This window comes from Dermacentor andersoni, chromosome 5 (genome assembly GCF_023375885.2).
Source record: "Dermacentor andersoni chromosome 5, qqDerAnde1_hic_scaffold, whole genome shotgun sequence".
NCBI lineage: Eukaryota > Metazoa > Arthropoda > Arachnida > Ixodida > Ixodidae > Dermacentor > Dermacentor andersoni.
Window position 1 is genome coordinate 160,622,082 of NC_092818.1, and position 24,878 is coordinate 160,646,959.

Here is a 24,878-nt window from a genome sequence, read left to right on the forward strand (position 1 = left end):
CAAAACATGGCACGATGCACTCAGGAGTCTGGACTATAGGGAATATTCACATGACGTCATATATTCCGTTTTGTTGTCCTATTCACAGTTTCCACTGTGCTGCTTCACATCAGAGGATATTTAAGCGCTCGTTTCAATCATGCTCGCTCTACAACAATATTGTGGCTTCGTTGTCATCGGTACACATCCCCTATTCTTATATCATTCTGAAAAAAAAAAACATTATTTGGGAAGACGCGATCATGTATACTGGCCGAGTTGGGAGTTTCAAGTTTTAATGTTACTATAAAGTGTTAGCAGACATGAACTGGCGGTGCGCTATGTTACGGGAAAACTGCGGCGCATAACGCAGGCCTCTCAGCCTCGTTATCTCCACAAAACCACTCCTTATCAAAGGCCGAGAGAAAGATAGTGGCTTCGACTCGACGATAAAGTGCTCTTCGTTCGCCTTCGCGGTTCAACATTCTGACACCACTAGGTGTGTCCGTTGGAATTTGTACTATCATCACAATATGGAGCAGCATAAGGGATAGGTGCAACGGAGGGCACTTGAAAAAGGAATATTTTGTTAATCTGTAGCTCATCCAGGGCCTAAGTAAAGCATCGATCGGCGTCGCACGCACGTATGAAACGGTGCAGCGGCAGTGACCGAGAGGAGTGGCTGGCGATAGCGACCGCCTTCTTGTCTACTTGAAAGTACGCGTCGTTTCTTGCGCTCTCGAAAGCACCAAACGTGATAACGAAAGGGGGAAAATGAACAACGTATGGCCGCTACTGCTCCTGGTGCTTGCCGCTAACTTGTCGTCAACTGCATCTGCCGATGAAACTCCCGGTAAGAGGCCTTCAAGATTGCATCAGCACACGAGGGTGAACATTGCTCTATCGTCGGTGATGTATACTTCTCAAAGGCTACTGCCGCGTCAATTGATATTTTGTCTTGTGACAGCTCGTACTGTGAAAGCATGTTGATGGATTTTCTGGTTCGCCGATTTCCTGAAGATAGCCTTAGACGCAGAAAGTGGTCGGTTTCTACAGTTTCCTTGCGTGAGCCATTGCTTGCAGCTTGGAGTGCATGGCACATGTGTTGCCTTCCTCCGTAGCGTCCCTTCCGACCACTTTATTTTATCCGTCGATTGCGCGGTCCGCATAAGTTCAATATCATAGAAAACTGAGCAATAATGAGCAGCCATTTAGCCAGGTGAGACAACATGAGGTTCGCATCCTAGTTTTCATAAGGCTAGCAAGTTACCGTCATTACATTGCACGTTGTGAAGTGATGTTTATTAGAACGTACAAACGAAAAATTACGAACAATTAAGCAGTTTGGTTGCTTCGTGAAGAATCTAGCAGACAAAGACACGGGTTCCAAGCTAACGCACCTTGCAAACAGTAATCGAGAAAGTTTCCTGCTCTGGCATTCCGGTGCAGATTGGCGCTGATGAGGTCTAACATGTCTGGCATAGAATAACCCCAATATTCTGGGCATTCGTAACATGAAACCTTTTCCTTCCATAAACGGATCTGTAGTAAACGCTTCTCTGGATTTAAGTTTATGTTAACAGTCACACTCCTTTGCTCAATGTGATCAGTGTACCGTGTGCTGTGTGTAATTTAGGTTTAAACCAAGTTCGAGCTAACTGCTGCCGTCAAGAAAATTTATAAGCAGGAAGGACCAAAGGTTCACCATCAGCTATTTTAGGCGATAACTTATCATCGACAGTTAGCTTACCTGCCAAACCGTTGTTAGGCGCATCATCATAAGGTATACAAGTACTCTACATGTTAACGACCATCTTACTGGCATGTAGGTGCCAGTACGATTGTTGTAAAACACAAGACGCGGTCGTTGAGAACATAATTCTGAGCGTTCTAAGATGCCGTTGTGTTCCCTACCTCCTTTTTTTTTTACCGCGAAGCGCATTGGGCCTAAGGTTCTCTCGAGGAATTCAAGCTTGTAAAAAAATTAATAACGTAAAGTGCATATGTGTATGTCATCTCTTATAATGCCGTGCGCACTATATGGCGTCGGCACTGTCCACGTTTGTATCTAAGTCACAACTTCGATCCCATTGCATAAACAATGCCTACGCATAGTTTTATTTGTTGGTTTGCTTGTTAAAGTCGGGTCGTCTAAAACTACGGTTTGAGCTTATTATATCGGCAGTGAGCTTCAAGCATTATCCTAACGCACAAAATCTCCGAGACAACATATGTGATATATAGCTTAAAGCAGCCATGTAGAAAGATCTTTAAAATTGAATTGCTGGAAAGTGTAGTTTGGTAAACGGGGTATGAAACAGTTCTTCATTTAGGCACGCAATCAGAACAACGAAACAAACGTCGAGAGCTTTCTTTTTCTGTGTGTAAAGTGACTTAGGGCTCAAGGCGTGTGTACCTGGAGGCATGCTATAACTATTTTGTCACAAATAACTCCAACACCAGTATACACCTCCATATGCCTCCTACAATAATTTATGCCTCACAATACTTTATTCGAAATGAAAATAAAGCTTAAGTAAACTGTTCACTAAACAAAAAAAAAAAAACACTGCCCGCAGGGGTCATTGTGGTCTGTTCCTTCCACTTTTGAAGATATATACGTAGTAGTACCGTTCTTAAGAAAATCCTTATAGCTGGAGTTGGTTGCATTATTTCCTACGTGCAGCTGCTGAAAATCTACAAAGAATCTGAGTCGACTACGCGTTCTATACCACGTCTCTCAATATATCACGAAATTGGAGAACGTTAGTCAGACGTCACGCCAGAATTGTGGCAAGGAGTTCAGTGAATAAAAGTAAGGAAGTCAATTTATAGGTGATGAAGTAATAAAAGATGGAACACAGACGTTGGTACTTTATGTTGTTGGGATCGCTGTGTGTTTCAGTTCCAGGAAAAGTTATCGAGCCAATTTCTTAAGTGAGAGAAAAATACGCTTTCTTGTTTTGTCCTGTTCTGTTTGTAGTCATATTTACTTGGTCATCATTCCGTTCATACCTGCGCAGAGCAGCTTCCTTAACATCAATATTGAAGGTTTTCATTTTATTTTTTTATTCATTCCCCAAACTTCATTTTATATTCCTGACCCCGTTTACCACCCGTTTCTTTGGGTCCTCAAAAGTGATTAGTGCCTTTAGAGGAACGACAACAAACCAACCAGCCTATGATACGTATGTCGATCTCCTCCGACAAAAAGGAATATGTAATGTCCATACAGTATTCTCGGCACACAATACTTTCAGACAAGCACTCATCATCAACGTGGAAGTGCTGCGTGAGTCTAATGTATACACATCCGTAATAATTCAGAAATACAGGAAAGCGACTTATACGTATTTATTGGTAAATCTTGACAAGTGTCACAGACCTTGTACCTATGTAGTATTTGTAAATGCATGTTAAGCGAGGCCCCACGTCCAATTCTTATGTAGGATGAATATTAATCGATTTTTTTTTCTCCTTGAAACCTTAAGAAGATATCTGTGCGTCAGCCGGGCAGTTGTGTGGAATAGCACCGTGTGTTCCTCTCAACGACAACAAATACTTCACGTGTCACTGCGGAGATGACCGATACTTCAATGCTACGGCTCAGCGGTGCTACCGTAAGTGCATCGACTACCCCCTCCCCCTTCCCCCATCATTTTTATTTTTCTCAAGCTTTAGTGTTTCTTTTAACCAATGAGCAAGTTCAATGAAACTGTGCAGTCACATGGAGATGCGCACTAATCTGGTTGCTGCTTGTGCGCGTTAATTGCTTTTCCTCTGGTCACTGTGGTCGCAGATCTCGATGCTTGTTCAGCAATGCTATGCCATCCTGGGAAATGCATCGACAACGATGGAAACGACGTGGCTAGGTGCAACTGTTCTGGAATACATGGCATGACCGAAGAATGCCAAGGTATTTATCAAGTATTAGTTAGCTAATTGGTTCATTAGTAACAATGTAATAATAAGTTAGTGCTAATAATGAAACTAAATTATTATTTTTTATTGTTTATTATTGTGATTAATTTTTTTGCATCGATTCCCTCAAAGCATATTATGCCTAAACAAATGCATGCTGACCTTCATCGTGAATAAGCTGCCCAAGCGACAAAAATTACAGTGGGTCCTAGCAAGGACAGCAGAGCTTATGTCAAGCCAAAGGAGCAAGCGAGCAAGAAAAATAAAAAAGAACATGAAACTCCGACCAAATTTGTAGACAAGAATAATAGCAATATGCGCTATGCTTTATGCAGGGGCGTTAGATAGATAAATATTAAAATACGCTGAGCGTGGCACGCCACTGAAGGCCAGCACAACACTAGAACAAATCGAGTACGAATTCCCTACTGGTGAACCCACATAAAATGAAAAAAATTGCATAAATGAAACGCACTTTTAGAAGTGTTGAACGAATTTCTTACGCCGACAAAGAGACATCGAACATAAACGCCATAATATCGCTGACACTTTTCTCAGCTTATGTACATGTCATACTTATAATTTCCCTCGCTCTTTCCATCGGTAGTATTGTTATACTTGCGTCATATTTGCTTGCGTCTGAATTTTTCGATGTGACTGCTTTCTTTTTTATGCTGTTCCCTACCATTTTGAATGACGAAGTTTGTTCTTATACTGTCTTGTTTTCTCTTACGTTATAATGTTTTGCACTGTGTAATTTCTTACACCACTGTAAGCTTTCTTGCGCTAATGCATTTTAAAATGTTAATTTTACCTAAATTCCCCCACACACACACCCTCCGACCTCATTTATATGTAATGTATATGAAACGTCTTCTTTCATTGCAGTCGATCCAGCATTCAGGGATGAGTGCGTGAAAAGCGGCGGTGAACAAAGCCTTGACCGCGATGGTCGGCCGCACTGTGTTTGCCCTCATGGCACTGAACTTGAAGACGGCACTTGTAAATGTGAGTGTATAGCCGAATCCTGTCCGCATCCAGTGTAGGCTGCTAACGGCGTTGCGTGATAACCTCCCACGTGGATGCTGCGGCTACAGGGGTTTTATATGCGTTCCTCAAAACGGATGTGCGTAATTAAGCTTCGCCGCATATGCACGTGTATTGCAGTGAAACCATTTAGTTCGCTAAAATAAACATACCATCGGACGGAGGCCTCGGGAGAGTACCTGAGATTAAAATAAAGTGGGCGACACAGGATCTCTGGGACACGTGAAGGACTTCGCGGGGAAGCAGGGCGGTCGAGGGGTCGAGGTCTCGGCGAGCACTGACACGTTGTTTGCGCGTAGCACTTGCGCAAGATTCCACTTCTCTTCACCGCAATGCATTGTGTAAGCTTCACTGCATAATTCAACTGTACTGCGGCAAGGCCATTAAGGTGGGCATACACATATGCATACATATCATACATATGATCCTTGCCGCTACGGCATCTAAGGCTGGCACGACTGCATCGAAATGACGCGGTATGAACTCCAACCTTACAGCACAATAATAACGCATACAAATTAGTAAGGATTCATTTTCATAAGGCCCACGAGGAGATGAGGAGAGAAGTGGTTCTTGTGGGGAAGGAGGAAAGGCTAGCACTATTTTTTGCAACCAGCAGGGTGGAGGAGATGGGATTAAAAGAGAGAGAGGGTAGGAGGGAGAAAGGTAGAGGGTCGGAGAAAGGTAGAGGTAGAGGACGAGGTACTGCAGTGATGCCTCTTCGAGACATGTCATGCGCCAGAGTTACACCGTTCCCTGGAAAACATTGAAAAAGCGGGTTGTTGCTGAGAACGAAATAACATAGCGATGAGGAGTTTATGGTAGAAAGTAGCGTAAATGTATGGAACTTGTAAGTGATAACGCGAGAAAATACAGTATTGCTTAAAATGCACCTTTCACATTCGTGTTTCGGGACGCTTTTAGGATAGATTAACTGATTGTGTTGATATCGTATACTTGCTATTTTCCCTGGAGAACCAATAGACAAGGTGTTTTTTTTTTAGGGGAATACAGTTTTTGCTATAAAAATCTATGACCGTGAGACACCTGTTGTCTTCGCATACGAGCTCTACGGCGGGGCGGAACTACTACGCAGTTGCTAAAGTTACTATGAAAAGACGATCTAATAACAAAACAAGTTATTTAACAATTTTTTGTTAACTTGAGGGCAGTTGATAAAATGTAAAACTTGTACGGCGTCACAATTTATGGCATACCCATTTTTTGAAACATCCACTCAATCGCACTTAATTTGAGATATCCATCGTCGAAATTGAAGGAGAAGTCTAGGCAATATCGAGACTGAGCGCGTCCCGCTGCGCGTCAGACGGCAACGCCCTGTGAAGAAGTGTGGGGGGAAGTTTGAATGATATCATGCCGCGGCAAATCCTGACCCGACACACCGCGGCACATGCTTGCCAGTCAAAACGTGTCATATCTAAAGGTGCCATGACTGGCCGAGGCGTTTAGTCTCAAACTTCCTCGCACTTGTCGCCACGGGGCGTATCGGTCTGGTACGAGAGAGGGGCCGGAACCATCGAAGACAGTGGACGGAACCATCGATAACATTCCGGAAACTTCTTTTACATGCAGGCGCGTCCTGCGCTGTGCGATAACATTTGTTAGGCGGTGAGAAGTGGTCGCCCGATAAAGATAACGAAGTACACGTGTCAATATGCAGCGGCCCGGGCGAGCGCGCGTGGCCGCCCGGGCGACCCGGATTAGAACGCGCCCCCCCTCTACCCTCCCCCAGGAGCCTTGCGCACGACGGCAGACGGCGCGCTTCCTCTCCGCTTTCCTCCCTTGCGTGCGCGAGACTGAGCCGCGATCACCGGCTCACCCTCTCAAGATTTCACTCGCACATGCAGCTTACGGCGCGTGGCAACGATTTTATCGACCCTTGACGTCATACAGAACCTCACGGCGATGGCGACACCGACGGCGGAAATGAGCCTGGAGGGTCCAGGTAATCTCTATCGCAATAAAATGAGGGTGCATTAAAATGTGACTGCCTTCAAACTCGCCATTAACACAATTGTCCCTAAAGTACTAATAAAAATGTTAATAATTCCTTGTTAATTGGTCTTTTCAGAGCAACTTCGGTTGCGTCAAAGTATTTCCGCCTCGTCGTAGAGATCGTATACGAAAACGACAGGTGTCTTGCAGTGATACTTTACTAAAAAAATCTGTATTGTTAAAAAAAAATCTGTATATACCAGGCGTTTCTGCGAAGACATTAAGCAATTTTTTAAAAAAACGCCTGGGACAAACAGCACAAGTTCAGTCTTCGAACTGCTCTACTCGATGAGGCGACATTACTTACGCAAGAAAGTGAAATGCATAATCAACTAATTAAAAAAATTCACTAATTTAGTTTCTAACTGATTACCTTATGGCCCAAATTCCATTTTACAAATTGAAGCGGCTGTCCCGCTTGGAACGAATTCTCAGACAACACCAGCTTTGAGATCAATAATTCCCGAACTTTGTCAAGAAATACATTGGCGGTCCAGTTTTATATTGCGCTTCAATGCATAAAACGGCGTTTTGTTGAAAAAGTAAGTGGAACGACAGCGCATTTTTACCGCAAGTTTGACGGCGCATATCTCGAAAATGGTGTGACCCACAGAATTCTTTGTAAGTGGATATATCTTGCAGTCTTACTGGATGCAATTTGTGAATTGCATATGTGCCATAAGAGGAAGCTTTACCTGGGCGCAACTCCGACGCGGCCTATTCAAATACGTGTAAAACGCAGAAACGCTTTTCTGAGATAACTACTAGACTGATCTTAATGAAATTTGTTGCATTTGTGAGAGAAAGTTAAATTATAGTGACCGTTGAAAGCGCAATTTTGATTTAGCGCTCGAATTTTGTTCACAAACTTTTCAAGAATTCGAAAGTCCGACAAATATAGAAGCGCGAAGTTTACAAATTAATAGCTCTGCATCAAGAACAGATACCGAGGTTCTGTAAACGACATCCATTAAATCATTCAAAGTGGACAAATTCAAAATGTAATTTACATCTTAAGTGAATTCGTTACGTTGTGTACAAGGGTTGTGCAAAGGCTGTATTTCCATATTACTAATATTTTTTGGGATTCATGTGTAACATGTTAGTTTTGTCCGTTTTAGATATACTATTACATGCAATTCACATAATTGTGATATTTATCATTGCTAAATTACAGAGTTGCAAACTGGATACTTTCATTGTCTGAAAAGTTTCTATTTTTACCATTTTTAATAAAACTTTGACGGCCGATATCGAAAATTCGAAACCAACAGTTACTAGGTTTAAAATCTTTCGTTTAAATGTAACAAACCTCGTCAAATTTAGTGCTGTGGTTGCCGAGAAAAACGAATTCTCGTTTTACACGCATTTAAATAAGAGCACCCGAGCTAAAACTTCTTTTTAAGGTAATTAGCTAACAACATAATCATTTAAATCTTCGCAATTATCCGATCATGCATTTCGATTTCTTGTGCTAGTAAAGCTCGCCTAAGCATCAAGATCAGCTCAAGGAGTAGAACTGCGCTATGCTACACAGGCGACTTTTAAAATTGCTTAATGTCTTCGCATAAAAACTTGGTATACAAATGGGGTGCGTATACGTATTGAGAACTGCTTATTCCTTTCTCCCCCCCTTTTTTTTTTCATGGGCCTTCATGGGAGGCGCACTTTACGGCAATTCGTACATATTTATTTCGACAGCAAGGCGTACAAAATTTGCACAACTCCTTTTTCTAATTCTCGTCTTTAGCAGCACGTGAAAAATTATAAATTAATATATGAAGATGTCACTACAATGCTGTTGACAAAGATTAAAATGCAGCTACGTATTATTGAGATCGGTGAGTCAGGGTATTTTAGCCAGATTTTAACAATTTTCCATATAATGCCACCCCGTATTAATTATTTCTGTGTTGTGAGCCATAAATGTGTCGAGATACGACCGTTCGTGACAAATGTGCAGCGACAATATATCCAGAATACGACAAAAGGGCTCATTTGCTTCGGCAACGAAAATTAACAGGCTGAGAAATATGGCAGTTATTAACGCGGCGATGTACCACTACAGGCACAAAACACGTGAACGTTGTCAGAAATACAATTCGTGTTTTTTTTTCTTTTCATTTCCCAGCCATCGCCTGCTTGTTTCCGGACTTTACCTGCAAAGATATCTGCAATAATGCCAAGCTGAGAGAAGATAACCGCTGTTGCCAGAACTGGGAGGCAGGCTCGTGTGACGGTAAGGCTGAAATATTTACAACGCATCGGCAAGCGTTAAAAGTTTCGTTAACTGTTAACTTGGCTTCGTGATTTAGTACTCAAATAGTATGCGCCATCGTGATCCTGTTTATTGAAAGCCTTGGAAAGCATATTAAGCGCCAGTAAACAAGGACAGAAGGGAGACGACACCACAATGCGCTATGTGGTGTCGTCTCCCTTCTGTCCTTGTTTGCTGGCGCTAAATATGCCTTCCAAGTCAGTTTACCAACACGCCCAACAAATTGCAATATTGAAAGCCACACGTCAAACGCTGCTGTTAATTAATGTGGCAAATAACTAGAACCAGAAAACACCATGGAATCGGAGCTCCAGTATCTAAGTAAATTAAACACGCATATATATTCCTCTTGCTTGCAGCCCATTATGAAGAAGGAACTTTCTGTCAACCAGGCACTATTGGAAATGGAAGCATCTGCACAAGTACGTACATGTTTTCAGTTATGGTTACACTACTGCACTGAATCTACTTCGTTAATAATGAAGGGTTACTGGTTGATGCATGACAGTGATTATGAAGTCCTGACTTAAAAAAGACAGAATTGTGAAAACGTTTTCACTTTTGTCAGATAACATATTGTTATTTTTTGTTATGTCGAAAGAGAGAGGGAGAATAAACTTTATAGAAGAGAGCATGGGAGGGAAGCGAGCGTAGATAGCTCCTCCGCTCTGCAGTGGGCTGGCCCCTCACTCCAGGAGTCCAACAACATTAGCTGCCCTTCTCGCTCGGTTGACCAGGTGACTTCGGTGACTCTGTGACTCGGAGCTGGACAGCGTTGCTTCTCATTGCCGTGCAGTGAGGTGTGTTACGGGTGCGAGCTACGGTGTGCTTGCACATACCCATAAATGTGGTAGAGCATTGCGCATTCATAGCAATATGAGCATTTATACTAATAAATGTTCTGTCGACATTATTCCTGGACCGCACCATTGCCACCAAAATGTTACATGGAACGGCGTACGGGCGCAAACATCGTCTTTAATCATCACGCCAGTCACGGCGTCCTAGTTTCAGTGCTTTTTCGTTCATTTATATTTATTTATCAGCAGTATCAGGTGACAAAAAGTGCGTGTAAGGTAGGTGATTATACAAGTCATATGGAATACAAAACAGGGTGTACAATATAAACAAAATTTCGCTTTCCTTCGCTTTTGCGCGCTTTATTTATAAATGTCCCCCACCTATACTCGCAGCGATAAGGTTTAGGCTGTCCTTCCACTCACCAATTAATTCATTTACGCGGAGCCCTATAAATGAAGTTCGGCCATGTTTATTAGCATGCCTGCCGTTTTTGTACCTAAATGGTAGCGTAACCAGCATGCACACATGGTGTCTAATGCAGTCTTGTGCTCACCGAAATGAAATACCGATCCTTGAGCAACAGGGCTCAGTTGCTTTAGCTTAGCTTTTTCTGCATAGGCGTGTCCTTGTTCTGTGTTATGTAACACTGAGCTTCTGCGTACGTCTCACCCATGAGACGAAATTTTTCATGACATTAGCTCAAGTCAGGTGCCGTTATTCCCACCTCCTGTCTATTCTATATGACAGAGTCAATATTCTTGTCTCATACTCTCGTTATTGTCTTTCCTTTCTATAGTTGAACAAAACAACTTGAACTTTAATGTTGAACTTCAAAAACAAAGAGAAATCACAATGTTTACGCGTTGCACATTCATAAAGCAAACAGTACCAAGACTGAAATCCTGGCATTTCTTCTACTCAATCGCCTTCACATATTGCTCACCACTTGTAGAATTGTTTCAGCTCTTCACGAGAATGTGTCCTGTGAGATTCATGTTACCTTATATCAATATCGGTAGGTAGAGAATAATCTGACAGAAAATTAATCTATTCTTGAGGAGGAAAAAAAATGTTCGCTTGTACAATGGTGTCATGACGAGTAACCAGCGCATATCCTATTTTTTCGCGTCTGTCCCTGCGGCTGAGTTGTGTCGCATTGTCAAGATAAGCCATGGAAAAAGGCCTTGAGAGGAAGCTTCAGCTTGGGGCCAATTCTAATTTCCATATTGAAATGCTTGTGGGACGCGAAAGTGCTGTCATATTGAATTAAAATTATCGCATTTAAGAGAGAAGGCTGAACCGTAGCAACTGTAGAAAGCATAATTATCATTTACCAAGTCAAACTTTGTACAATAATCGCCAAAAATCATCAATTAGAAATAAAACTGAATCACTATGGTGACAAGTCCGTAACTCAGCACGAAAACACGTATCGCAATCTTGTGAACTGCATCTGTTAACTCATATACCAAATTTATTCGCTTCAGGTGATTTAACAACTTACCCAAGGTTAGTACAATGTTGGTGAACGTTTTGCAAATGGCAAATAATGGCATATTTCAGAGTGGCGTTACATGTCTGAATAAGTTTAAATTACAGAACTCTGAAATCGTGTTTGTTATTTTTTCCTGCCTTTTAATTCCTTTTCCCTACTCCAACTACTATTCGAAGCAAGGTACTTTCTTAGAGTTGGTAGATTTCAACCTCTTCTTCTAATTGTAAGCAATATGATAAAATTATGTGCAGTGAATGTCACTCAGAACAATTTATTTGTTCCCATTTATTATAGGTTACAGCTCCTGAGGTAAACTTCCTCTTAAAAGCGATTTGGCTGCCTACATTCGAAGACTTCCAACTAATTTTTATTTGATTGGCACAGAGAAGTGTCGTTGTTACATTAAGCATGGGCTTGACTTATTTTCTACACAGACGTATGCGCTGAGGACTTGCTTGGGCCTGTCTGTGAGCACGGTTGCACATACGAGAACTCATCAACTCCTGACTATAAGTGCAAGTGCGAGGACAAGGACGAGTTCGCTGCCGATGGACGGACATGCCAGGGTAATTTTCTACAATTTGCAATGCCCTTCAACAGATAAAAAACGTAATTGGATCCTACCCCTTGGTTCATACGTAATTATTTGACTATGAATTACATTTCGTATCATATAGCAAAAATAAATCGCAGTGATTTCCACTTAAGGAAGTAAATACTTAATACACCCAAAATGATTATGAAAAGTAAAGCGGCGAGCTAAAACTGAGAATTATATTGCAAAAGTGCAAAAGCAACTCAAAAATACTTCCTTCTTTTCTTTTATTCAAGCGGAAAATAATTTTGCGTTACCCCATCCACTATTACTCACTACTTTATTACTATAGGGGTAAGAAAGTACACTCTTCTCCGACAAAGCTTGCATGAAGTCTTCAGAATATCAACATTTAAAATATTTGCCCTGACTCGCACAAACGCTGAGCATTGTCTAACCAAATAAAGTTTCATTTCGCCATTATTTATGTGACACTATTGCAAATCTCATGGCTGTTTATCGCCTTTCTGTTTTAACATTTTCATCAATTACATTGCATATATTATAATCTAGGTGCCGACGCGCAGAATTTTCCGCTCCCTCGTGATGGCCCCCGCGTTAACTTTTACGTGGTAAGTTTTGTAGTAAGCTCAAAAGCCAAGCAGCGATCACGTGTAATCGCATTTGGGAGCTATTGAAAGTTGACCGCAGCAGAGGAGGTGGATAAGCACGTTTAAGCATTCACCCTATGCATTCTGTAGGATCCGACCGAATTAGGCCTGACCAAGCGTCAAATCTAGCGCCATGAATTGCATAGTGGTTAACCAGAGTAGCCGTCCGGTATTATAATCTGTCTTGGGGAGGCGGGTTAGAAGATATGATGAGAAATGAAAGGAAGATGTGAAAAGAATGAACTTTCTTATGCTCACTCTAATATTTCTGTTACTCTGCTTAGTGATATAAAGCATTTCCTGTGAAGGAGTATTAACTTCAGGCCTTGCGTTTTTTTTTATGCCGCCTGTAGTTAATTTAGCACATATTTAATTCTGGTTTGAGGTGGTGTAATCAGCGAGTTGTGCTTACTGATACCGAATATGTACGTTGGTTTTATGCTGCAGCTAGAGTTGAATGTAACGAAGAGGAAGCACGAAGCTGCGAAGAGAGTGGTGAAATATGCGTGTTCAAAGATGGAGAAGCTTCGTGCGAATGCCCTTTGGGCTACGCAGTGATTGGTGGCGTCTGTTCAAGTAAGCACATTCTTATGCATTTACCTGACTATAAGAACAAGCAACTTCGCTATACTGAATCGTGGTTACAGTATCGTGAATTGTAATTATAGCTACAATGCTATAATGTAACCATAAATTAGCCAACACTAGCAATGGTCGCTGAGTGAATTCTATAGTGCAGTCAAACCTGAAGGTGAAATCATTAGTTCACTCGCGCTTACATTTCGCTCCAGAGAGCAGTGATGGTTCAGAATTAGAAGCAATACAATTGCAAGTGTTGCATAAGTGTGTTTATATTATTTATTTATTTTTTGCACTAGTATGATGCAGAAAATCTCGACTAATGCGAAATCTTGCACCATCGGCAAGTTTGAGAAGGCGCTAATGATGTCAACAGCATGCAGCAGACAACCACCAGATGTGAAAGTTTTTGTACCTTGAAGCAGCCAACTTGGCCGGTTAACGACGGACTGTCTGTAAAGGTGATGTTGTGTAAGAGCGCTCTCCGTAACAGCGCTGACGCTACTATTGTCCCTCGACTTTAAGCTATGTGCTTTTAAAGGTCAAGTATATGTGAGATTTATGACACTGTATATATAGAAATAACCTGAATATGCTTCAAGTGATGAAGTAACGTAACGACCACGTATCATCAAAAGCCGTAGCTTAAGCCGCCATCGATTTAGTCACCCATTAGGCCATATTGTCTGGTTTGCACGGGTCCTGCGATGACAGTAATTAGTAATGCAATAAACTTGTCACTTAAGGGCAGCATAGGCCTGTGTTCTGGATTGAAGGTGTGTCTGAGACTGAATAGCCTAAGCCGGCGTCTCATTTCATATGCTACGACAGCAGGCTCAGTTTAAACAGTGAACCAAAGAGATATGCGGTGAGCTTTCTGTAGTCGGGCTTTTTATCAAAGAAGAGTCGTTCACATCTGTTGTGTACGGGGTGATAATTTTTTTTAAGTTTTCGAGAGTTCTTTTTAAAATCGTCCCTTGCATGTAACAAAATTCTAGACTTTGAGTTTCATTATTCAGGGAGGCGGACATTACCAGCACGAGAAATCGAAGCACATGTGCAACTAATTAAACAGACCACTTATTAAGTTCTTAATTACTTAGCAGCACATATTGTAATTTTGCAATATTGCACGCTTGCAAGGCTTATACATTTGGAATCAATTTATAGAATGATGACACCTGTCTGGAGATATGCGCCATCCAACTCGCTGTTAAAATGCACTGTTGTTCCACTTGCATATTTAACAAAACATTGTTCTATGTACTGAAGCACAAAAGTAACTGGAACGCTTAGGTATTTCGTCCCACACTTTGGGAAATAATATCTCGAAACTGATGTCATTCTGGAGATTCATTTCGAATGGATACGTCTTTCACAGTCATCGGCTACGATTCGTAAATAACGATATGTGCCCTGAAGTAATTAATTAGGAAGTTAACTTGCGATCTTATTAATTACTTTAACATGTGTTTCGATTTCTCGGGCTAGTAATTTCCGCCTCTTCGAATATTACAGCTCAATGACGAGAATTATGCTATCTGTCACAGGTGCTTTTTAAAAATTCCGCAGAACTTAAAGATGATCACCCCTTATATGAGCAGCAGAGCTGAGTATTCGTACAGTCTCAAAAGGCGCCCAGTGATGCAGTAACTTAATTCATTTTTATATTCCAGACAAATGCTCGCTCAAATGTCAACCTTCGCTAAGTAAGTGTATAATTGATTCACAAATGGAAACATGTGTCTGCGAGTATCCCCTGAAATGGGACCACGCCAAACAGCAGTGTATTTTAGGTAAGTGATACATCAACGCTCGACATGAGTACTCCATTACTTTAGAACAATGAAATACATACGCGCCATCCTAGCACATCAAGGTACATAGTAAGAGGAGAGTTGTTAGCTGAAGGTGAAGCTGAAATTCCTTGTGCCTGCTCCGCCTGAGCGCTGCTTCTCAAGACGCTTAGCCCTAAATGAGCACAGAACACTGCCACGTCTCATTGCGTATCGTCGCTTCTACAAGATTCTGCGAAATTAGACCGATCAAAAGCACATGGCTGGTGAGCTGGAGGTTGCAGGACGTAAAATTGCTTTATTGAAGGCTGTTTAAGGGGCTTTTTATGTGCTTGCGGAGAGAGAGAGAGAGATAAGACATCTTTATTGAAAAGTTCCTGCTGGCTTCGAAAGGGGAACGGAGAAGCTGGGAGACTAGCACCGTGGAGTTCCCCTTTCGTGGCGAACCTCCGAAGCCGCACTGGTGTGAATCGCGCTACCCGAATTTGAATCCACGCCAACGCAAGCATCTCTCTATGAAGACCGAAAACTGTGCTAGCTGGTGCGGACTATACTTGATGCTGGGTATCACGAGAAGACAACTCGTATGAATCCAAGAGATCGGCGACTAGACGTGGCGGACGCTGAGTACTGCTGCCATGGCGAAACCTGGCCGAACCTGGCGCAGCTTCGTTCCAAATTCACCATCCGCGCTTACTTTGTGTGGGCCAGAGGGGCAATAGTTTTTGAAGTTTGCTAGACGAAGTAGCCCTGTGCTGGGTGACATCTATTTAACCGCGGTTGGTGTAACATGAGCTTTATTGGAGCTTTCACACAGCGTAAAAGAAGCAAAACGATCAACTTTAGCATTCCAAGTAACAGTGGCGGCACGTTTACACTAGCTTTAAAAGCCGAGCTCTGAGGAAATACCAAATGTTCTGACTGTGGAGGTCTCTTATTACACCCGTACCTGCAGCATAGTCGCTTGTGTCACACGTGCAGAGCCAAGGTGCGAATATCGCAGTTTACTAAATGAGAGGGTAGGCTTCTGTGCCACCGTGACGATTTCAGAGAGTGTTGAGCTTACTGCCCACTCAAGCTCAACACAACGAAGAGGTTCGTTTGGTATGCTCTCGTGGCACTCAGTCTGCTTTTTAAGGCGTTGGAGAATGGCGAAGTGGAGTTTACTCAAACTTTATGAATACACGTACCCTTCAGGGGGAGGGGAAAGGGAAAGTTCCTGACGGGGTCCATCCCTCTACAAGCTGTCAGCACTTGGCAGCAGCAATGTCACTTCGTTGCAGAGTGAACGGAGTGATGAGATCTTAATCTCGAACACTTTCTAGCGATGGAGATTCAGTTCGGTCATACAGCGCCACTTACAAGCGATACACTTAGCAAACACTCTGTAACACTCTTTTGGGGTTAGTTAACAGGAATACACTCATGAATAACATTTTCGCTGTGCTTGTTGATGTTGAAAAATGTATTAACTGAAATGAAATTGTTTGCGCACCATAATTTATTCTGACCAGTGATGTTTTACGAGAGGAGCCTCACCTCTAAATTAGTTTGCAGGTATAATTATAGGTTAGAATAATTATGCTTTTGCTGTTAGTCGCTTGATTATTTGTGAAGCTCTTCTTGCATCAATGTGCCCCTGTGTTACTTGTGCAGGTTTGATTATAGTACATGTGGCATTATCTTCTTCCATAGTCAATCACTATATTTATTTTGGCAATGACGTTGCGAGCAATAGGAAAACCTCCGCATATAGCAAATTTATTTCTGCAGTTAGCAGTTCAAATGCATTTAACTACGTAACTCATCCCGTATTGGGGCACAGTATAGTGAAGCTTTATGTTCGAAACTCTTACTTTTTTTATTTATACGTGTTTTTGTCATGTTTACTATATGCAGACAAGCAATTTCTTTACATCACAACCTTCGAGCAATACCAGAGTTCCATAACTGCCACTACATACACGACGCGCACTTGTGCCAAGATTGGGCAGTTGATTGATCAAGCGGTAAGTTTCACCTGTATTTCTCTCTGAAATAACAAGCGGAATCATAAACAAGATAATTGCTCGAACTATGATGCTTAACAATGAATAGCGCTTATTGCCTTTTTTATTTTTTTAGTTTGTCAAAAACTTCGTAAATACTGAAAATATGTGATAGCGACATGGCCATCGTTCTATACGTTAGGTCATTGCTGCCATGAAAAATCCTAAAGATAAACTGGATCCTAAAGATAAACTGCTCACCCACGATGCTCAAGTGCTGAGAAAACTATTCAACTGTACTGTAAGAGCCGACCTCATAGGCACTGATGCCCCACATATGCGGCCCGTTAACGAGATTTGCAGCCGGGTCCGCGATTTAGTATAGCGATAACTTCCCCTTAATTCTACGCCACTCTTATCCTGCACCGTTCACGACCAGCTGATGCCATTGATAACGCGGGCAGAGCGCCACTCTGACCACCCACGAAAAGCGAAAAGAAAAAGAACCGAATGGGGCATCTTTACAAAACCGCTTTCAAGGACTCAGCACCAAAGCCGGAGAGAGCTCGACAATGACTCTGAATAGGAATCCTTTAATAACTATTTATTTCTCTTTCCCAAAGGCTTGGTGGATTTGCGATGAAGTCACAAAAGCTTGCAGAAAATAGGGAATTCACAACGAGCAAGCTGTGATGTTACGCGATATTTAAAGTTTACTGATGATTACAGATGAGAAACCTATATGGCAAGAATCTCATGGCTACACGACTTCTGAAGTGCGGGTGAGTACTTGTTAATATTGTTGTTTTTGACGCTGCAATGGCACGTCCAGACATATCCTTTGTCAGCCTCCAACTTCCTTTAACTTGTTCTAATAGCTTCTTTGAGTGTCGACGCCCATTGATACAGACTATGTTCCAGGGTGCAAATTTATGAAATTACGATTTTGGAAAGCTCCAAATATTATTCTTCATAATGATTTTACATGAAGACCAATACCACTAATAACCAAGCAATTAATAATTTATAACATAATGTCTGACACTCCTTCCATTCTAAATTGGATGTTTTCAATTATGTCAATATTCGAGCTCTTATCGAAACCAATATTATACTTACAGAAATAATTACTGAAGCTAGATCTAACAGATACCAGAGAAGTCTCCTTCTTACGGTTTATTAATAATAATGGCTGCATAAAGCTTAGAAGCTAAGCTAGTCAATAAACATATAACCTAATAAATCTAAGAATAATCAGCTACACAAGACAATGTTAATCGAAAGAGACACAGAAACACCAATGGCTATCTAATAAAGAACATATTTTAGGTTGTTTTCATCATATTCCTGGGAGGGCGGGGGAAGGGGGGAGCGGAGCGATATTCTGTAAGTGTCCTCCTAGCGGACATGTCCATTTCATCTGCTGCTGAAGTTCTGATTGCTTTGGCTGGGGCACGCGTCAAAAGGAGACAGGCGCCCCAGCAAATCAGCCCTTCAGCGGCAGGCTGGCTGCTCGAGGCACTTTGCATGTATTCACGGCGTTCTTTCACGTTCGGAAAAACACTTTTATGTAAGACGTATTGAGGAACAGGAAGCTGTATCGGGAGTTTTTCCTGTCGCTCTACAATTTTTTCGTTAACATATTTAATGTAATTAGTATATTTGAGGAGTTGATTGACTGATTAAGACTAATTATCAAATTAGGTGGAATGAAACTAATTGTTTGAGTATCTCCGAGCGACGGCAAACAACATTACCTTGCTTCTGTCCAGCGACGTGGTATTTGCATATTTTTGAACTCTGACTAAAGTTAGCTGGGACACCCTGTATAATTGCCATCGCAATAATACAAAAGTACGCGCAATACGCTTTTTTGAAGAATCTGCTGTGTGTCTGTGACAAATACTCAGTGACCATAACCACGTTGATGTACTATGTTTCCGAGAAATTCACAATGATTTCATCTCGTGCCCTACTCTTCCTTTGAACTGACGGTGTTTTTTATTCTTAAAATAAATTCTTGAACTTACTATCCCAAACCACGGCCTGAGAGAAACCTTGATGGTAGGGAGAGTATGAAAAGGGGAGGAACATGGTGTTGATCATCTCGTGACCTATTGACCCCCTGGTGAACTTGACCAGCTTATTTTCTGTAAATCGAACCCAAATCACGTTATACGAGCATTTTTGCGTTGTGCATGTACAAGATTGCGCCACCAAGACCAGCAATTGAACCCGGGACCTCGTGTGCAGCAGCAGAACGCAATGTAGTGATAATACATATTTCTGGCTTTTCAGTAATTACTGTGAAAACACAAAATTCGTTTTATCGGTTGTACTTACATTCTAAAGTCGCAAAAGAATTTTCTCAAGTATACCGATACTTAGCATGGATATACAAGAAAGTCACATATTCTACAAGTGCACACTGTAGCCCACGCCTTTAGCTACCTGGAAAGCAATAGTTATCAAATGGGGTGGTACAAATGAAACTAGACATTGCACGAAGATGCCCCCAAAAAATGACAAACCTTGAGCCTAGCATTCTAAACAAGACAAACATTCATGGGAAAGTGGAGACTTGAAGTGATCCACGGTGGTTTGGTCTTCTTTTATATCAGTTTGTTATCATGACAATATTTCACGTCAGTGACTTTTATGTGCTTTGTTTGGAACTTAACTATTTCAACATAGGCCGAGACTACTTTGGCTTGTCATAGGTCATCTCATAACTGCGCATTGCACGTGATTTGTATAGATGTGAAACTTTACCTCAAATTAATCGTATGCTTGCACAGTGTATTGACACGTGTACTTCTTTATCTTTTTCGGGTGACCGCTTTTCACCGCCCAACAAATGTTATGGCACAGCGCAGGACGCGCCTGCATGTATCGGAAGTATCTCGAATGTTATCTATGGTTCTATCCGCTGTCTGTTGTCATCGAGCCATGTGCAATCTGATTTCATGTATGGGCGACGCGAATGGCGTAGAACTTTGTGGAAGACACGCGGACACCAGCGATTACTCCGAAACCTTCGATCACTGATGCACAAAAGCCGACGTGCTTGACCCGCTGAGCAGATCTTAGCCAATCGCCGACCGTGTTCGCCGCTATCGTTCTTTGAGAGTAGCCTGTTTTTGAGGGCACAGGTTCGCTCAATAAAGCGCTAGTTTCGTCATTCACAGTTTTGCTACCTTCTTCACCGTCACTACTACGTGACATTATGTAGTATGTCTCATTCAAAGCATTTGACTATTTCAAGTTCTTTTTTTCTATTTGTTTTCTTCTCATCGATTTTTTTTGTGCGTGTGCGCGCGTGTACGCGCGTATGTGTGTGCGCGTGTGCGCGCGTATGTGTGTGCGTGTGTGTGTGTGCGTGTGCGCGCGTGTGTGTGCGCGCGCGTGTGTGTGCGCGCGCGTGTGTGTGCGCGCGTGTGTGTGTGTGCGCGCGTGTGTGTGTGTACTCGCGTATGTGTGCGCGCGTGTGTGTGCGCGCGTATGTGTGCGCGTGTGCGTGTGCGTGTGCGTGTGCGTGTGCGCGCGTGTGCGTGTGCGTGTGCGTGTGTGTGTGTGTGTGTGTGTGTGTGTGTGTGTGTGTGTGTGTGTGTGTGTGTGTGTGTGTGTGTGTGTGTGTGTGTGTGTGTGTGTACGCGCGTGTGTGTGGGACTAACTTTGGAATAGCGGGCTCTTCAGTAGCGAAACTTCCGATACTGTCAGTTAATGAGGAACAACAACCGTGGTGGAACCAATGTTGCCTCTTGAGCCAACATTTCGACAAAGAGACTTTACTTTGTCAGGGATGATAATGATGATAAATAACAATCATAAGTGCGGAAACAACAACAGAGCAGGAAATAATAATTCTGAGATGTCCTTGCTGTTATTCCTTCTTTTTTCTGGCAATATTCATAGAGAAGAGCACGAAGTGGAATTGTCATTTTCGGAAGAACCTGCCCCAGCACTGTTGAACCGAATACACTTGTGTGAGAACTGGGATAAAACTAGCGGTTGCTTTTTTCCTCCTGCTTTGTACATCGTAAACGGCACTTCCTCAGGTAAGTCAGAACGCCTTATACGTCTCGAGCAGTCATGTCAAATGCAATGATTCAAATTAAAGTAATGGAACACATCTGGTACAACTTCTATTCGACGAATTATTCTTACCGGTCACGCATGAAGTTGCAGTTCAATTTCGCCGCAGGCTACCTGACACACAGTTTGTGAATAGCGCTCTCTGCCACACTCCATGCCTATAGCACGGGCTATCATATCCCTATTGCATATGCGCATGTTTTTAAACCATTCTTGTTCATTTTCATGGTTCATTATAAATACTTTCCAAACACTATATGCGCTGTTGCCTGCTCTTTTAATCGTGTTTCAACGTGTGAATCTGATTAAAAAAGATAACATAAATAACACAAATTGGCCACATAGCTAAACAAAGTCCTCGCTTCTGCACCTCTGTTTCTCCCTAACCCGGCGTTTACTCGTGTTCCGAGCAGACCCACAGGCAGTGGATTTGTGCGACGCCTACCTGAACGACACCGAAGCGGTCTCCAGTGGCAGCCACATGTGTGTCAGTGAAGGAGCCGGAACGTACCTACTGCAGTGCGCCCTTGGAAGAGGCGCAGCTATTATCCAGCAGGGTTCCCTGAAAGTTCAACAGTGCGATGGTAAGCTATATGAAACGCAAAGTTGCAGCTTTGCCCGTAATAGTGGAGGTTGTTTGAAACGGTGACACTTTGATTCCCACTGCGGAGTCGAATATCGGCAGAACAACGTGCGCGGCCAATTCTTGCACTGCCTGGTGCGGTATCGTTTGGAGTACACATTTGCAGAAGCGCGCGAGCAATTTCATTTCGAGGAGAAAACTTTAGTCGGTGATGCCTGTAGTCACAGCCGCCTTGGTTTTGTATGTGGCTCCACCCAGTGGTGAAGCTGAGAGACATGACTATTCCTCCCTTCTTTCCTATACAGCCTTTATAAGACTGACACCGGCTTCGTTTATATTTTGCCTCAGCCTTCTTATTCGTTGAGTTCTTGTGGTTATTGATATGGCGCGAGATCTAGTAGTCAATACTAGTCACCTACTGATTGCTTGGACTGAATTCCTATTGCCAAAATGTGGCATAAGAGACAAGAAACAAAGGAGGTGCCAGTAACCTGATTTTCGTACATTGTCAGGTTTGCCAGACACTAAAAATTGGGCTGTGGCACTGCTGGTGTGCGAACATGCCACGTCCGCAGCATTCTACGGGACAATGTTTGTCACAGTTAGCTGGAAAAATATCCAGCTATCGTAAATGTTATAATACACCCGTGGAGCCACCTAGCGAGACTTTGAGACTCTAACCTTTGTGGTTTGTTATCATTGCGGCACCTCTTACCCTAGAGAGCTGCTGATCTTGCAATGCATAGCAGTAAGGCACAGGACCCAGTGGGAGTTCATAATACTGCAAGAATTTACATACAACAGTGAACAGAAAAAATGTAGTCGGTCAGAATATATATATATATATATATATATATATATATATATATATATATATATATATATATATATATATATATATATATACACGCACACACACACGCACGCCACCCGCCGTAGTTGCTCAGTGCCTATGGTGTTGGGCTGCTGAGCACGAGGTCGCGAGATCGAATCCCGGGCACGGCGGCCGCATTTCGATGGGGGCTAAATGCGAAAACACCTGTCTACTTAGATTTAGGTGCATGTTAGAGAACCCCAGGTGGTCGAAATTTCCAGAGTCCTCCACTACGGCGTGCCTCATAATCAGAAAGTGGCTTTGGCACGTAAAACCACATAATTTAAAAATATATATGTATATACACTGTTCCTTTGGGTGTCCATCCATTTTTTTTTTTGTTCTTTACTTGTGGAAAGCGCCACATACATTTGAAGGTTTAGTTTTATTTAACGTTCGTACCCTATTCAAGAATAGAAGTGAATTTTAACGGCAACACAGCCGCAATACCGGAATTTTCCAACAACAAAAAGCGCACACAGTTCGTTTCGTTCCTTGTTCTAGTTTGCTTGGGCCGTTTCATACAGCATAGACAACTCATAAATAGAACCAGCTTCAGTCGTAACGTAACCAAGATGCACGACAAAGTTATACAGATATGTGCTTAAATTCGTGAATAAATGCGGCACTTAAACATTTTACCGATTTTTTTCGTGCTGTATTCTGGTGGCCTGTTTCAACACCATCCTTACCAAATATTCAGAAACAACAATCACTAGGATTTGTCTAAACGTACCTTTATATGACTTCAGTGCTGCTATGCAGGATGCGCCGAGTTTGGCGAAACTCGGGATCTTCACGAGCTCTGCCGACACCCCAAGACGAAAGCGCAAATGGTACCGAGACACAGTTTATCTTTCCACAAGCGTCCAGTTTCATTGGTTTATCTAGACTCGCTCTGGGTGGCTATCATTCCTTGGGCATTGCGTTCTGGGCGGTCAACAGGGGCTCACGTGATCATACCGTCGGTGGAAGGTCGTGCCTTCTTTCACTTGTTTGTCGTTCCACCGAGTGCAACACATGCACAAGCAAGTAATAAAACAAATGCATTTAGTACAATATTATTAGCTAATGTAACGTGGTTTAGAAGCATTTGTGTTCATATAGGAGGTCAGGCCGCCATTGGAATATGAACCTGGCAACGTTTAACGCTAGAACGTTATCTAGTGAGGCGAGTCTAGCAGTACTATTGGAGGAATTAGAGGGCAGTAAATGGTATATAATAGGGCTCAGTGAAGTTAGGAGGCCAAAAGAAGCATATACAGTGCTAAAAAGCGGGCACGTCCTGTACTACCGGGGCTTAGCAGAGTGACGAGAACTAGGAGTCGGATTCCTGATTAATAAGAACATAGCTGGTAACATACAGGAATTCTATAGCATTAACGAGAGGGTGGCATGTCTTGTTGTGAAACTTAATAAGAAGTACAAAATGAAGGTTGTACAGGTCTAACCCCTACATCTAGTCATGATGACCAGGAAGTCGAAAGCTTCTATGAAGACGTGGAATCGGCGATGGGTAAAGTCAAAACAAAATACAGTATACTAATGGGTGATTTCAATGCCAGGGTAGGCAAGAAGCAGGCCGCAGACAAGTCAGTGGGGGGAATATGGCATAGGCTCTAGGAATAGCAGAGGAGAGTTATTAGTAGAGTTTGCAGAACAGAATAATATGCGGATAATGAATACCTTTTTCCGCAAGCGGGTTAGCCGAAAGTGGACGTGGAGGAACCCGAATGGTGAGACTAGAAATGAAATCGACCTCATACTCTGCGCGAACCCTGGCATCATACAAGATGTAGACGTGCTCGGCAAGGTGCGCTGCAGTGACCATAGGATGGTAAGAACTCGAATTAGCCTTGACTTTAGGAGGGAACGGAAGAAACTGGTACATAAGAAGCCAATCAATGAGTTAGCGGTAAGAGGGAAACTAGAGGAATTCCGGATCAAGCTACAGAAGAGGTATTCGGCTTTAACCCAGGAAGAGGACCATAGCGTTGAAGCAATGAACGACAATCTTATGGGCATCATTAAGGAGTGCGCAATAGAAGTCGGTGGTAACACCGTTAAACAGGAAACCAGTAAGCTATCGCAGGAGACGAAAGATCTGATCAAGAAACGCCAATGTATGAAAGCCTCTAACCCTACAGCTAGAATAGAACTGGCAGAACTTTCTAAGTTAATCAACAAGCGTAAGACAGCGGACATAAGGAACTATAATAT

At 42.5% G+C, this 24,878-nt stretch overlaps 1 protein-coding gene and 1 long non-coding RNA gene across 8 annotated transcripts in view; one reads left to right on the forward strand and one right to left on the reverse strand.

The window, feature by feature from the left end:
* LOC126531513 (uncharacterized) overlaps positions 1-24,878 on the reverse strand; it is a 219,022-nt gene that overhangs the window by 148,672 nt on the left and 45,472 nt on the right. Inside the window, exon 1 of one of the 6 annotated variants that reach the window (XR_011894826.1) lies at positions 23,395-24,089. The exons of the other annotated variants lie outside the window; for them this stretch is intronic. This is a non-coding gene — a long non-coding RNA (uncharacterized lncRNA). Of the gene's footprint in view, positions 1-23,394; positions 24,090-24,878 lie in introns of those variants that run through there. 6 annotated transcript variants of the gene reach the window in all.
* LOC126531504 (glycoprotein antigen BM86-like) overlaps positions 439-24,878 on the forward strand; it is a 36,768-nt gene continuing 12,328 nt past the window's right edge. Inside the window, exons 1-13 of one of the 2 annotated variants that reach the window (XM_050179045.3) lie at positions 439-832; positions 3,471-3,599; positions 3,779-3,895; positions 4,789-4,908; positions 9,095-9,202; positions 9,601-9,663; positions 11,972-12,103; positions 13,191-13,319; positions 14,999-15,118; positions 17,018-17,127; positions 17,836-17,888; positions 21,022-21,164; positions 21,615-21,785. In XM_050179045.3, coding sequence (XP_050035002.1) covers positions 754-832; positions 3,471-3,599; positions 3,779-3,895; positions 4,789-4,908; positions 9,095-9,202; positions 9,601-9,663; positions 11,972-12,103; positions 13,191-13,319; positions 14,999-15,118; positions 17,018-17,127; positions 17,836-17,888; positions 21,022-21,164; positions 21,615-21,785 — 1,474 coding nt within the window. In that variant the 5' untranslated portion in view covers positions 439-753. The remainder of the gene's footprint in view (positions 833-3,470; positions 3,600-3,778; positions 3,896-4,788; positions 4,909-9,094; positions 9,203-9,600; positions 9,664-11,971; positions 12,104-13,190; positions 13,320-14,998; positions 15,119-17,017; positions 17,128-17,835; positions 17,889-21,021; positions 21,165-21,614; positions 21,786-24,878) is intronic. The other variant, XM_055071206.2, reaches the window with a different exon arrangement.